The sequence below is a fragment of the Mytilus edulis genome, chromosome 8, assembly GCF_963676685.1.
Source record: "Mytilus edulis chromosome 8, xbMytEdul2.2, whole genome shotgun sequence".
Taxonomy (NCBI): domain Eukaryota; kingdom Metazoa; phylum Mollusca; class Bivalvia; order Mytilida; family Mytilidae; genus Mytilus; species Mytilus edulis.
Genome location: NC_092351.1, coordinates 9,202,071 through 9,216,219, shown reverse-complemented (window position 1 = coordinate 9,216,219; position 14,149 = coordinate 9,202,071). Strand labels below are relative to the sequence as shown.

General features: G+C 32.4%; 1 protein-coding gene across 1 annotated transcript; it reads right to left on the bottom strand.

Annotated features, from left to right (window-relative positions):
* Window positions 1–1,875: 1,875 nt before the first annotated feature.
* LOC139484738 (uncharacterized) lies at window positions 1,876–8,868 on the bottom strand. Its single transcript, XM_071268646.1, has 4 exons — window positions 8,216–8,868; window positions 6,927–6,965; window positions 5,946–6,015; window positions 1,876–5,155 (listed from the first exon to the last, which is right to left on the bottom strand). The coding sequence occupies exons 1-4, from the start codon at window positions 8,843–8,845 to the stop codon at window positions 4,362–4,364; spliced, it is 1,533 nt and encodes a 510-aa protein (XP_071124747.1). The 5' UTR covers window positions 8,846–8,868; the 3' UTR covers window positions 1,876–4,361.
* Between the last annotated feature and the right edge of the window lie 5,281 nt (window positions 8,869–14,149).

Genomic DNA, 14,149 nt, shown 5'->3' with positions numbered 1-14,149 from the left:
ATTCTCGTGGGATTTTGTCTGATGCTTGGTCCGTTTCTGTGTGTGTTACATTGTAGTGTTGTGTCGTTGTTCTCCTCTTATGTTTGGTGCGTTTCCTTCAGTTTAAGTTTTTTATCCCGATTTTGTTTTTTGTCCATGGATTTATGAGTTTGAACAGCGGTATACTGCTGTTGTATTTATTTAGTTATTTTGATATCTAATACGAGTCGTGATCGTTAAGTGCATATGTACTAGACTTTTTCAGTTACGCTCAACAATATAAGCATATTGTTGTAAATACATGCAGAACATGTTTATTTATATTTCTAATAGTAAAACATTTGTTTATCATAATACATGGATAGAAACCTATGTACCAGATTATCTATTTGATGAACGATTAGAATCTTACTATTGTATTTATTTTGTAGGATATGTATATATATATATATATATTTGTTATTATCCTGAAGTTAGTCCAGAAATAAAAGGAACCACCTTTAACAAACGTATTGTGTTTTAATAAGCCCTAGAAAGTGCTACTACAGTACGTATCAACTATCATGTGTGAATCGGATATTCCATAAATGTCAACCGACTCGTACTGGAGTCCATAAAATGTATGAAGGTATGACTTCAATTTCACTACTTGAAATATTGGATGACAGACATATTTATTATTACTATCATCCTGAATATGCATGAACAAAATCATGTTTTTCTTTGACTGTTAATGGCGTCTTTTACTAAATCTATTTGATGTTGGATGAAAACTGATTGATATTTTTGTCTAAGATACACACATTTTGTTCCGTCTGCGTCCAATGCTTTCCAGCAACGACAAGGATTGCAAAATTGGCTTCTAATGATTATTCTATTTAGAATTTCTGCTTCCTTTTACTTGAAAGGAACTACTTGTGGTAGATCATTGTATGTATTTGACGACTATTTCAAGGATATGTCCCCACAGTTATGGTTCGGCGACTTTGAATGTATAAGCTACAATGATTTTTCTTCATAAAATTGCATTACTTTCATCTAACTGAAAGTTTTCGACGAATTCGAGCCCTATCCCCTAGTTCATGGTTCATCAACTTTGATGTTATAAGCAATGTTGCTGTCCATTATATTGGTATTTTTTACAATATTGTATGGGTTTTGCTCACAATAAACTGTACAGTGACCTATAGTTGTTACTTTATATATCATTTGGGCTCTGGTAGAGAGTTATCTCGTTGGCAATCATACCACATTTCTTTATGAAATACTTGCCACTGGACGTTAAGCAAGCAACAATCACTCACATGCGTTTGTCATGTATCTTTGATGATTTTGTTATATATCACAGATATGTACTTATTGAAATAAACAAAGATATTTCAGAACTGAATTTATTTAAACCGCACCAAATATTAATAAACAATAAAATTGAGAATGGAAATGGGGAATGTGTCAAAGAGACAACAACCCAACCAAATAAAACACAACAGCAGAGGGTCACCAACAGGTCTTCAATGTAGCGAGAAATTCCCGCACCCGGAGGCGTCCTTCAGCTGGCCCCTAAACAAATATATACTAGTCCAGTGATAATGAACGCCATACTAATTTCCAAATTGTACACAAGAAACTAAAATTAAAATAATACAAGACTAACAAAGGCCAGAGGCTCCTGACTTGGGACAGGCGCAAAAATGCGGCGGGGTTAAACATGTTTGTGAGATCTCAACCCTCCCCCTATACCTCTAACCAATGTAGTAAAGTAAACGCATAACAATACGCACATTAAAATTCAGTTCAAGAGAAATCCGAGTCTGATGTCAGAAGATGTAACCAAAGAAAATAAACAAAATGACAATAATACATAAATAACAACAGACTACTAGCAGTTAACTGACATGCCAGCTCCAGACTTCAACTAAACTGACTGAAAGATTATGATTTCATCATATGAACATCAGGCACAATCCTTCCCGTTAGGGGTTTAGTATCATACCATCATAACATATATGAGAAGAACATAACCCGTGTCATGCCAACAACTGTTTTTAGAATAAATGTGTTTAGTTCCGATGCAAAGACCTTATCAGTGACTCAATATTAACGCCAAAATATGCAATCTTTAATGACTTGACAACAGTATCGTAATTATATCCCTTCTTAATAAGTCTATTCAAAGGTTTTGTAAGTTTCTGAGGTGAATACTGACACCTTTGTGCTTTATAAAGAATATTACCATAAAAAATTGGATGTGAAATACCTGAACGTATTAGAAGTCTGCATGTTGAGCTATATTTACGAATGATGTCTTTATACCGATGATAAAATTTAGTAAATGTTTTGACTAGTTTGTGATATCGAAAACCCTGGTGTAATAATTTTTCAGTAATACATAAATTTCTCTCGTTAAAATCTAAAACATTGTTACATACACGAGCGAATCGTACAAGTTGGGATATATAAACACCGTAAGATGGTGACAAGGGAACGTCACCATCTAAAAACGGATAATTAACGATAGGAAATGAAAAATCATCCCTTTTATCATAAATTTTAGTATTCAGCTTTCCATTAGTGATATAGATATCAAGATCGAGAAAAGGGCAGTGGTCATTGTTAGTATTAGCTTTATTTAAAGTAAGTTCAACAGGATAAATTTCATTAATATACATACTGAAGTCGTGCTGGTAAGAAGAATAGACAATTTAGTAGTTGAACAATGGCTAGAAGACGAAATAAATCTATATTTGTAAGGGGTTTTGTGTAGCTTCGGAAGCCAATACATAGTTGGGACTTTCATTGTATTTGGCTCTGCTTGTAAAGCGGTGCCTAAAAGTTTATGTTTGTTACAGATTTCGTTTTCTGAAAATGGAGTAAGTTGGAATGTTGGTGAATTGGTGATTTCCTTTTTCAGAACCTCAATGTAAAATTTACGTCAAACAATAATAATATTATTAGCAGCTTTATCTGCCAGGACAAAAACAAATTCCTTGGCTAGTTCTTTTTTATAACAAAATACTATGTACATAAAATGAGTTGATTATATTCATAAGCTCTATAATTCAAAGATTTCTTAAATGTACCAAACACAAATATATTATTTCAAAATGGTGTCACCTTAATACAACTATACTGTGTTATACCCAAAAAGTCAAAATATAGCTCAAGAATCTGTAGTAGATCCCAACAGTTAAAACTAATTAATATGTACAGTACGGGGTAGCCATTTTTTTAAATTATTTTTTTTGAAAAGTTCATTGGTTGTCTGCTAGCTATTTAATCTTTTGATCTGATAAGTTTTTGGGTTTCACATTCACAAACATAGAATTTTCCTTTTGAGACAGCAGGTAAGACATGTGTTTCTTGGAGGCCTGAAGTGTGTTGTTTCTCAAACTATCAGATTGTGACAAACAGTTACCTATAATATAAATCAATAAGACCTCTTTCTATGGAGTCTTTACATAATGCAGCAACAGTGTCTGTGAAGTGTTGCAATGTCAGGCACAAAAAATAAAAGAATAAAACATGATATTTATCTCAGTGACCCTCTTTTTCTGTACTGGAAGATTGGAAAAACAGTTATTGCTTTGTTAAGCAGCCTATGTTTAACAAAACAAGGACATGAAACAAGAATACACATTTCAAACAAAACAATGCAATGCAATGTTCTAAAATCAAACTTGATCTGTGTTTAGTGGTGATAAGAGTTGTGTCTAATTTTCATAACATTCAGTTAAGGGGAAGTAAAATTAGAGAACGGAAACCAACAGAACTATGGGACGTACGGACAGACAAACGTACAGACAAGAGTTAAACTTAATGCCCTCTCCACTTTGGCGTGGCAATAAAAAAAAGTTTAAAAATCAATCTTATGACTGATAAATAAAGCAGTTTTAAAACATAAACATTGTCCAAATATCCATTGATTGAGAATTATTTGATGGAGTTGAATATGAATTGAATATTGTTTTAAAATTATTTCATCACGAAAATAAATTATATAATGTACCTTTTTGTGGTTATATACTTCTGATATAATTGTTATAAAATATTTCACTAAAAATAATATGTCATATAAAAATGGTATTACCTAAATGCTTCTATGTTTTCTCTTGAAGTGAGATACCATTTTTTATAATTGATTATATATTCAAAGTAAAATATGATTGCAACAAAGTATCAAACATTTAATACTGTGGAATTTTTAGGTGGGATACCAATTTTCGTGATTTCTTGAGTAAAAGTGAGCCATGAATTTAAATGTTCAACGTAGTATAAATTTATTATTTTACTTGCATGGAGACTTCGGCAAAAAAACAAATATCCACCAAAATAAAAATGTCCCTAAATCCAAGAAAATAAATGAATCCACTAAGTACATTACGTTACAATTCATTGAATACTTTAACAAGACTATTGTGTATGATCATCAGTTTTCTTTGTGTGAAATTATATTGTATCACACCATATGATAAATTGGTGTGTACAGTTTTATACTGTTGACCATCAGATGACACATGTTGTATTGATCCATCATTACACCATACATACAGACTGCCATCTTGTAGTGTAGTCATACTGATGGGACCTGATGGTAATGTCCGGGTGTGATGTGTGTCATCAGTATAACTGTACCAGTATAGCTTATTGTTGTTGTAGATATCACAGTAGAATATTCTGTCACCAGAACCATGTAACCTTGCAGGATCACAGTCGGCCTGTATTGTCTGTACCACCTCTCCTTTCTGATGATCTATGACCAGTAGTTTGTTCTCACCACATACAACTAGCTTGTTGTTTATAGTTGTAATACCAATCCCCCACCACAACATGTCAGGTAGTGCTATTGATTTAAGTTTGAGTTTATTGTTTATGTCATACATCTCTATACACTCACTATACAACAGTGGAACAGCTACTGTAGAGTTGTTGACTGCTGTAACACTGCATGGTGTATCCTGTACAGGTATACTGTCTACCTGTGATCCATCTGTATTACTGATCAGTAGTCTGTTCTGGTCAGGTAAACATATCACCAGTCTACCATCATCAATCATCACTATATCTGTTACTTTACTACTCCAGTCACCACCAATTACTGATGACAGGTCTGTCTGATGATGTACAATGAAGATAGACTGTCCTAGTTTGTAGGGTTTTATTGGATGTTTGTGATTTCCTGAAAAAATTGTACAGTTTAAAGTATTGAGTTGAATCAGTAGGAAGTTTAATAATTATATATAATGAGTTAATATGTATTATTCAAATCTTGAGTACACAATTCAGTGGTTTATTTATTCAGAGGAAAACCAATGATTTTGTTTAATTATGATATACTATATTGAAGATAACATGTTTTGTTTATTTTTGAACTGTTCAAAGACAATTATACCTTTATTTTTTATCCTTGATTCAAAAATTACAATAGAAAACATATATTACTTTATTTTCATCTTACACCAGGTCCATTTTCAAATCATTTTCCTTTTTATTTTACTTAAAATTCATAGTATCGGAACGTCATGTGTGTTCTTTTTTATAACATAAATCAAAATTTTCTAAAAATAGTTGAAACCTACATATCTTGATTTATTTCAGAAAAAGAAATACAACCATATTATTTTTACATAAAACCATTTTAGAATTAAAAGTGTATTCTTTCAGAAACAAATAATTTAATGCAAAAAGGATGGAATTTAAAAAATATATATGTTAAATTTGCATAGTCGAATTAAAAGTGTTTCCAGCAAAACTACATAGTACTCAATAATACTTAGATAGTATGGGCGTTTGTCTAATTGGAGTCAATCTTTAATAATTTATATTTAGGTTCATTTATATTCAACTTTCAAGTTAAATTTTGGACTAAGACCCTATGAGTGAAAACAAAATAATTGGATGAAAATAATCAGTCCTCTTTTCCTTAATTAGCATGTTAAACAGTATTATTTTTGTATAGACATGCATACCTTGTTTGCCAGTTTTCTCCTCCAAACCCTTCTTGGTCAAACTCTGTGTTGTTAGATGTTGCCATATTTGCTATAGAAATATAATCAAAAAGTTAAATAGTCTGTCGTTGAATATTTAGGTATGAAAAAAAAAATCTCATATAACCTCCTTGGTTAGACATACTTTCCAGTATATATATATATATTGCATATATAGAGAATAATACATGGCAAAATCCTTATCATATGTCCTATCATCCCGAGACACCAATATCAGCCCAAGGGCCTTTAGGCCTGAGGGATGATATTGGTCGAGGGTGATACGGCATGTGATACGGATTTTGCCAAGTTTTATACGCTTTATCATATATTTCAACAGGAGAGAATTATATTATATGAACTGTTTTCTGATCCATAGCACTGGGTTACCTTCAGTTCTACTTTTGTCTTGCTTCAAAAGCCTTAACAGAACTGCCCAATTACTTATCAGAAGCACCTTGGTTACCATACAATTTGCGTGCTGTTGTTTTAAAAATACTTTGTTTATTATTGTATTTTTTTGTGTGTTTTGTATTTTTTATAGTTGCATTTTAATAGTGTGACAAAAAATATGAAAACTTGACGTTCGTGACGTCACATACCAAACAATGACGTCATTCAACAAATTACATCACTCCCAAATGACCGGTTGGTTCTATATGACCTATTTTTGGGGGAAAAAATTTAAGCTTACAAAAATAAAAACTGACTTTATGCACACCAAAAAAAAGTAGGGGTGTGATAAAGGGTATGCGATAAAGGGTAGGGTGTGATAAAGGGTATGCGATACAGGGTGCGCATCAAAGTTGCACAGTGTGGATTAAACAGCAGGCTATTTATCAAATATGCAAAACTACTGTATTTACTACTAAACATATGATAAATATGTATACATATCTGTTACGTTTGTTTTTTTTATTAGGTTGTAAAAGTGAATAAATATGATTAGTAACAATTACATACCTGTACACAATGCAGTGTTTTAGTCGTATTTGTATCTATCTGAAAAAGAGAAAACCTGTGAAAGTAAATATAAAACAGTACATTCTTTTAAACTAAATAATATTGTGCCATGCCAAAACATAAGTATCAAGAGAATGTTTGAAGCTGACTATAGTAATAATATCAAGATATGTTTTAATTTATTGATAATGATAGAGTCATCTTTCTGTGTACTTCACACATGCAGAAAACCTCTTTCTAAAGTGAGATGTTCCTTTGGCTGTGTGGGAGTCGTATACATAAATTTGCAGACATGTCCTTTAAAATTTGAATATTGACATTAAAATCTGATACCATATGCTGGGAACATTAAAAACCTTGAAAAATATTTTTAGTGGGGTCCTTAGATGATCTGATGCAAGGCTAAATTTGTGTCCTCTGTTTCCCAGCGGTATAATAAATTTCCCTCAATTTATCAAGTTCAATCCCATTTTGCAGGACCTACCTATTGTATGTATTGTAAATTTGTACTAGTCCTGACCATGCATGTCTGACCAATTGGTCACTAAGTTTTTTTTTCAAAATTTTTCAAATTTCGAAGTTTAAACAGTTTCAAGAAGAATCTTCAATTGTACAGTATTATGCAATTGATTTGTTAGATCTTTGACCACATTAATTTTGTGACAAAAACCTATATTATGTCAAAAATTTGATCACAATCCAAATTAAGACAGCATCAAGACTGAATATTGTGACCAAATTTGCCCCAACTGTTCAGGGTTCAACCACTGGGATCGTATAAAGCTGCGCCCTGCGGAGCACCTGGTTAAACTGTTAGACGACTCTAATAGGAGGTATGCTTTTAAATGACGAATTTTACCAACTTTTTAATTTTTACCTATTATCTTGAAAATTATAAAAGGTAGAAAGGTAGAAAGAAACTTTAAATATAAAAAAATATCAGAAAGATAAGTACAACATGGGAACAGTATAGTTGTCAATATATATGTTCCTGGTACAACAAATAAGTCAAATGGTTGAAATCATCTGATGGCCCCTCATTTGAGTTATTGTTTCTAATTTTTCTAATTTCTAATGTCTGTAAAAAGTATCTTAGATGGATAGAAAAAAGTGATAAGTGAGCACATGCTGTTACATCAATATATCATTGCCAATAACCTATTATAGTTTAATGGAAGAGTGACTTTTTTTAAATAGGTTTGTTGTGGTATACGTACATTTTGTACATAGTACTGCAGAATATCTGAATATTGTTATAATTTTTGTCTAGAAATAAAAATATTTCTGACCTTTTCCAATATCTCATGAATATTCAGAAGTGTTGTCATGTATTTGTTACACAGTGCATCATCCAGTGCTCTATTCTGTATCCTTGTAAGTTCATCTTCTTTTGTGTGGTCAAGTTGAAGGATATTAGTCTTAAGCTCATCCAGCAATGGGCCATACTCATCCTTGGTAATACCACAAGTTGTGTTATGACTTAGGTAGTTATTCTTATTCCGTCGGAGAATAGAGACTGCTTCTTGGTCCAGTGGTCCCAAATTACAGCAATTAAACAATATAAGGCCACACAAACTAACATCAAGATCTTCGGGCTCGACTGACTTGGCTGTGTACTTACAAAAACAGTTGTGTATACCAGGCCCTGGATTTTCAGCATATAGTTGTTTCCATTGGTGATGATTTAGAGGTAGGGCTCCATGGCTTCTGCAGTTTGCCTTATCTGTACAACACCATGCATTTCTGTGGCGTAGATGAAATAAGGTGTGTAAGACTGCTGTATTATCAAGAAAATCCTTCAAACATCTGAAATTGAGACTTCTATAGTTTTCGTCTAACTTTTGTTGAAACAATGGAGTAACAACCTCTAAGTAAACAGATCCAACAACAAAGTATCTTCTTTTATCTTCTTTATCCATTCTATAAAATATAAGATATTAAAATGCTACCCAATTTTCATTGTTAAAAAAAACTTGATCAACTTACTGTTATGTATTTGGTTTTAACCATAATTCATAAAGTTAGTTTTAGCTCATGTCCTCCTCCTTTCACTTTATTGTTTATGAGAAGATCCTTTAAAGTTATTTTTCACCTAATAAAGCTGCATTATTAAATTCTACTGAAAAGATTAAATGGTATATATATTTAGTATTTCAATCAAACACCACTATGTTGTTGAGAATTAGTTCTTCTTTGCCAATAATGGAGAAAGGGGGAAGGGGTAAACCATGTGTCCATACTCAAATGCATTGACACTGGCTTTATGGCCAAGTAAGCTATACATATGAGCTTAATTGACAAGGCCACTTAACCACTCAGAGACTGGAAAGTAAAATATTGATATTGCAATGAATTGGTGAACTATTTCAATTATAAATGTATTTAAAAGGTAGATGTGGTTGTCAAAATAAATATTGGGTTAATTTGCAAACAGGTATATTTTTTGGCAGTGGCTATTTGACCGACACCGGCTAAATAGCAAATTTGCTATTTAGCCGGCACTGAATAAAACTGTTCATTGATGTGATTAGTAGAGAATAAAAAACTTAATAACAATTTAAAATCATTTTATCACAATATCAAGCATTAAAAATATAGTACAATAAAAAAAAATATTGAAGATGTTCATAAATAAATAATTTATAACTTTATAATATTAATTAAAAGCATGAAAACACATTTGTATATACATTACTAAATATATTTTTTCTAAAATATAATTCAAAAAGTTGTATCTTTCATCAAAGTGTGCTTCTCCCGTGTAGGCACAAACGAAGAGAAGTTGATCACGAAAATTTGTTTGTTGAAGCAGTGTCAGATCGTTGTCACAGTCAGAACATGACATAGATTATTTGATGATACCAGTCATCAGTGTGTTCTATCATATGTACACCAAATAGGGTGAGAAAAATTTCTCAAAGCAAAAAAATACAGGGAGACACATATTCTTTTACATGATGATGATATAAATGTATTGTAACAGACAATAATGAAAATGATACTGATAATGTTCATTTTCGAAAATTCACGAAAACTAGTTTCGCAAGAAGAAGAACGAGAAACTGCTCAACAAGAAGAACACCTATTGGATTCCAGTTGAACTTTGTGGATGGTGTGTTTCGCATATATTACTTCCACCAAATATGAAGGAACGTGGAAGGCCAAAAGGTTTGACCCAAACTGTCATCGATTTTCAAAAAAGAGTACCCGAAAAAGCAATTGTGTGCCATTTCATAAGAAAAGTTCCAAAGAAATCAGGGCATTTTATGAAAAAAATGGTGGGTTGAACCTGGTTTTGCGGCATGCCAAACCTCCCGCTTTAATTGCAGTGTTAATTATAACATGAATATGACAACATTACACGACAGGGTTACAATAAATAAACAGATAAATAGGAGAAAATATAGGACAGAGAAACAAACAAACAAAAGTCTTAAAAAGTGTGTAATAATAGAATCAAATCGGTAATTGGCAAATGTCGCAAATGGACTAGTGTAAACATTGATTTAATTATTGTCAAAAATATGCATGAGAAGCTATTAAGAGCGTTTATAAAGAGAAGAAAAAGAACCCTACCTACATATGCAACATATGCACACATGATGCATATTCAAAGGAAGCCAGTGTAATGTGTAGTTCCTGTTTGGAGTGGCAACATTTATCTTGTGCTAGATTAAAACAACTTCCAAAGGCAAATAATTGGTTTGGAACAATTGCAAATGTTATATCATGTGTCCTTTTGAAATTCGTAGCAAACAACTTTTAATATTGTATTTTTTTAAGATGTACGTAGTTTTACATAACACTATTTGTATAGCATGGCAAGATATTTTTAGAAAAAAATATATTTAGTAATGTATATACAAATGTGTTTTCATGCTTTAAATTAATATTATAAAGTTTAAACAATTTATTTATGAACATCTTCAATATTTTTTTTTTATTGTACTGTATTTTCAATGCTTGATATTGTGAGTCCTTGTGATATAATGATTTTAAATTATTTATTAAGCATTTTTATTCTCTACTAATCACACCAATGAAGTTTTATTCAGTGCCGGCTAAATAGCAAATTTGCTATTTTGCCGGTGCCGGTCAAATAGCAAATTTGCTATTTAGCCGGTGCCGGTCAAATAGCCACTGCCATATTTTTTTCTCAAATGTATAGAGTGTTTAAATGCAGTTGAGATATAGACATGATAGAACTATAACAAATTAAAGTGTACTGATGGTATTTCCAAGTTTGATAGTTTCATTTTGATTTTCCAAGTAGTTTCTCAACTTTCACTTTCAACAGAAAGAAATATGTAAACCAAATAGCTACAAAAATATAAGAACACGTTGATTACACAAACCTTTGTACTTATAGTACTGCAACTGACATCGAAAAAGACGCTTAGTTAACGAGTTTAATGGTCCGGAATAACACACGGCTGCAAATTGTTTTAAATGATAGATTAATATCTATATTTTAATTTCCGTCGGGTCGTAAAAAGTTTCTATGGTCACATTTTTGTATTTTATCCCTTAAATGGGGATACCCCTCAATTTACGGTTTTGGGTAGTTACCTTAAAATGCCAAAATATTTTTTTGGTTAAATTTCGCGCTATTTTCGTAAATATGTTCTATGCACATAGTATCAAGGATCATCGGAATGACGAAGACATAAATATAATACCATCTCCAAGTAAAACTTTAAAACTTAAAGTTGGCTGTTTTTTAGATAGAAATTTAACGCCTTTTTCTTTGAAAACGAGAAAACATATTATTCAAAAACAGTATTTGACATTTGAGAGGACAAAACATATTATTGCAATACTGCATGCAAATTTTGTGGGGCAAATTCCAAACAGTTTTGTCAAAAAGTCAAAAATAAAAACATCATTTGTACCTTTTTTAATTACGGAAATTTCCTATCCGTCAATCAGCTCCACCATTTATTTTTACCTTCACAATCAATTTGATAGTTTCGATGTGAGTATGTAGATTTTGTAGGAGAAGTTAATTTATTTTTGAGTGATTTGAATATATATAGTAGTTCTTTCGTGTATTTTCTGTAAATAAGTTATATTTTTGTTAATAAAATTTTGACTTTTCATAAAAATTAACCAAATCCTTCGGACAAGAGTTTTTTCCGGATAATGACTATAGTTGATATTGTGTGAAAATACATTGTATGTCAATGTTTAACCTCAGAGCAATTAATATGCATACAAGTGGTCGGGGGGAAAGTACTATCGAAGTTTCACAGATATTTGGTGTGTGACAAGGTTATACTAAAACCAACTTCTCTTGATATTCTGCTTTCCTTGGGCGAATCATCAGTGATGTTATGAGACTTGCACCAGAAGGCAAAATTGGTGCGTCTTTAAATTAGATTAATTGATTGATTGTTGGTTGCTTAACGTCCAGTGGCAAATATTTCATGCATCTTCAGGACTAGAACAAGTTAACAATAAAAACAATAGGTAGGTTTTGTCATTATAGAGATCATTCGGGATGATGGTCGGGTAAATTTAGACTGCCACTGGAAAATGATGGTATATTGGATTTGGACAGAATTTGCCATTGCAACAGGCCACCAACGGACCCCTCAAAGAGTTGTTGCAAGGGTTTTTAACGTGCAAAGAACGTGGCACTCCCTTTACATGAGGCATCGGATTTAACGTCCCCATTCTGACTGGACGTCACTGCGAACTTGATACATCCCGCACTTCGTTTTACTGCCGGTCGGGAGAAGACCAAGTGACCATATTTCGTTTCCCCAGTCACCCTTGGGGAACTTTAAATTAGAAACAACAGAATCCATATATGTGATCAAACTGATCGACATGCATCTTCACAACCTGACATTTTTATACGATCTCGCGCTCAGTTTCTTCCTTGTAGTTTGGATATGAAAACAGGGTTTTTGTGTAAAAGAAAAACCTTTAAAAAAAACAACAGAAAACTACACAAAACTGAGTCCTCTAAACGTGTTGACAGTCTTTTAAGTTGTGCTTATTAATGTGAGTAATCATTTATCCATGCATAACCAAGTACTTATTGAAGACAACACCTGTGCAATTAAGTAAAACAGTTACTGAAAAATTAGAATTTGAACTTGCTGTCAGTTCATTAATAACGATTGTTAGTGATGTGATTTGTTCTTCCATAAGAAAAAGCCTTTTTCATGTAGCACGACCCAATACATATACCGATCACTTTGACCAAGATTGATTCTGATGTTTACCAAACTGCCAAACTCGAGAACTAACTAGGTATTGTGATACCTTACAATTCAGACACAGTGGGGCCAAGGGATATGAAATATAGAGTTTAGCTCTGAACTCAATATAGGGGATGCCATATCTGCTGCAGGAAAACCAAAGTCTATGTTAAGACTTTCAGAATTACACCAAGGTGTGTCTGAAAATATCAAGGATGCATTAAAAGAAGAACAACTACTTCACCCTGCCACCAGTGCTCTTATGAGTTATGTCCTCGTTTTGGTATTTCTATGAAAATGATGCCCACATAGTTTCTTAATAGATATAGGAAGATGTGGTATGAGTGCCAATGATACAACACACCATCCAAGTCACAATTTATAAAAGTAAACCATTATAGGTCACATTCCGGTTTTCAACACGGAGCCTATGCTCAAAAGTTCATTTGTTAGTTAATTGATGAAAAATAACACAAATGTGCTTCTGAACCGTATATTGTCCCTAAAGATAACAAAAATTCGTAAATGTATGGCTATTACAAAATCAATCGTTTTTGTAGCAACATTCGCCCAATTACATTTGGGATTGGCAGTGCAGATATATCATGCATATGCATGATATGGGAATATGGGTCACGAACATTGATTGAAACTTTGTACTCACATTGCTTTTGTGTCTCCTATGCAAAGGTAAGACTATATCTGAAGAGTTTGACAGAATCATGACGGTATTTACGCTCCAGATAGCATTTGTACTCAAAAACTGTGTTTGCTTTGAACAAACTCTGTCCTACGCCGAATTTGGTCTTATTAAAAAGGGAAGTGTCTTGTAATGCGTATACGCGTACTGAATCCGCATATGATGACTAAGAGATTGATTCATGTCCCTTTTTAATGAATACTTGAGCTATTGTGTGTCGCTTTTAAAAGTTATATAAGGATCATGACTGATTTTGAATTACAACATTAGAAAATTGGCATTGCATTGTATATTTTTTCTTCCTTCCCTTAAAA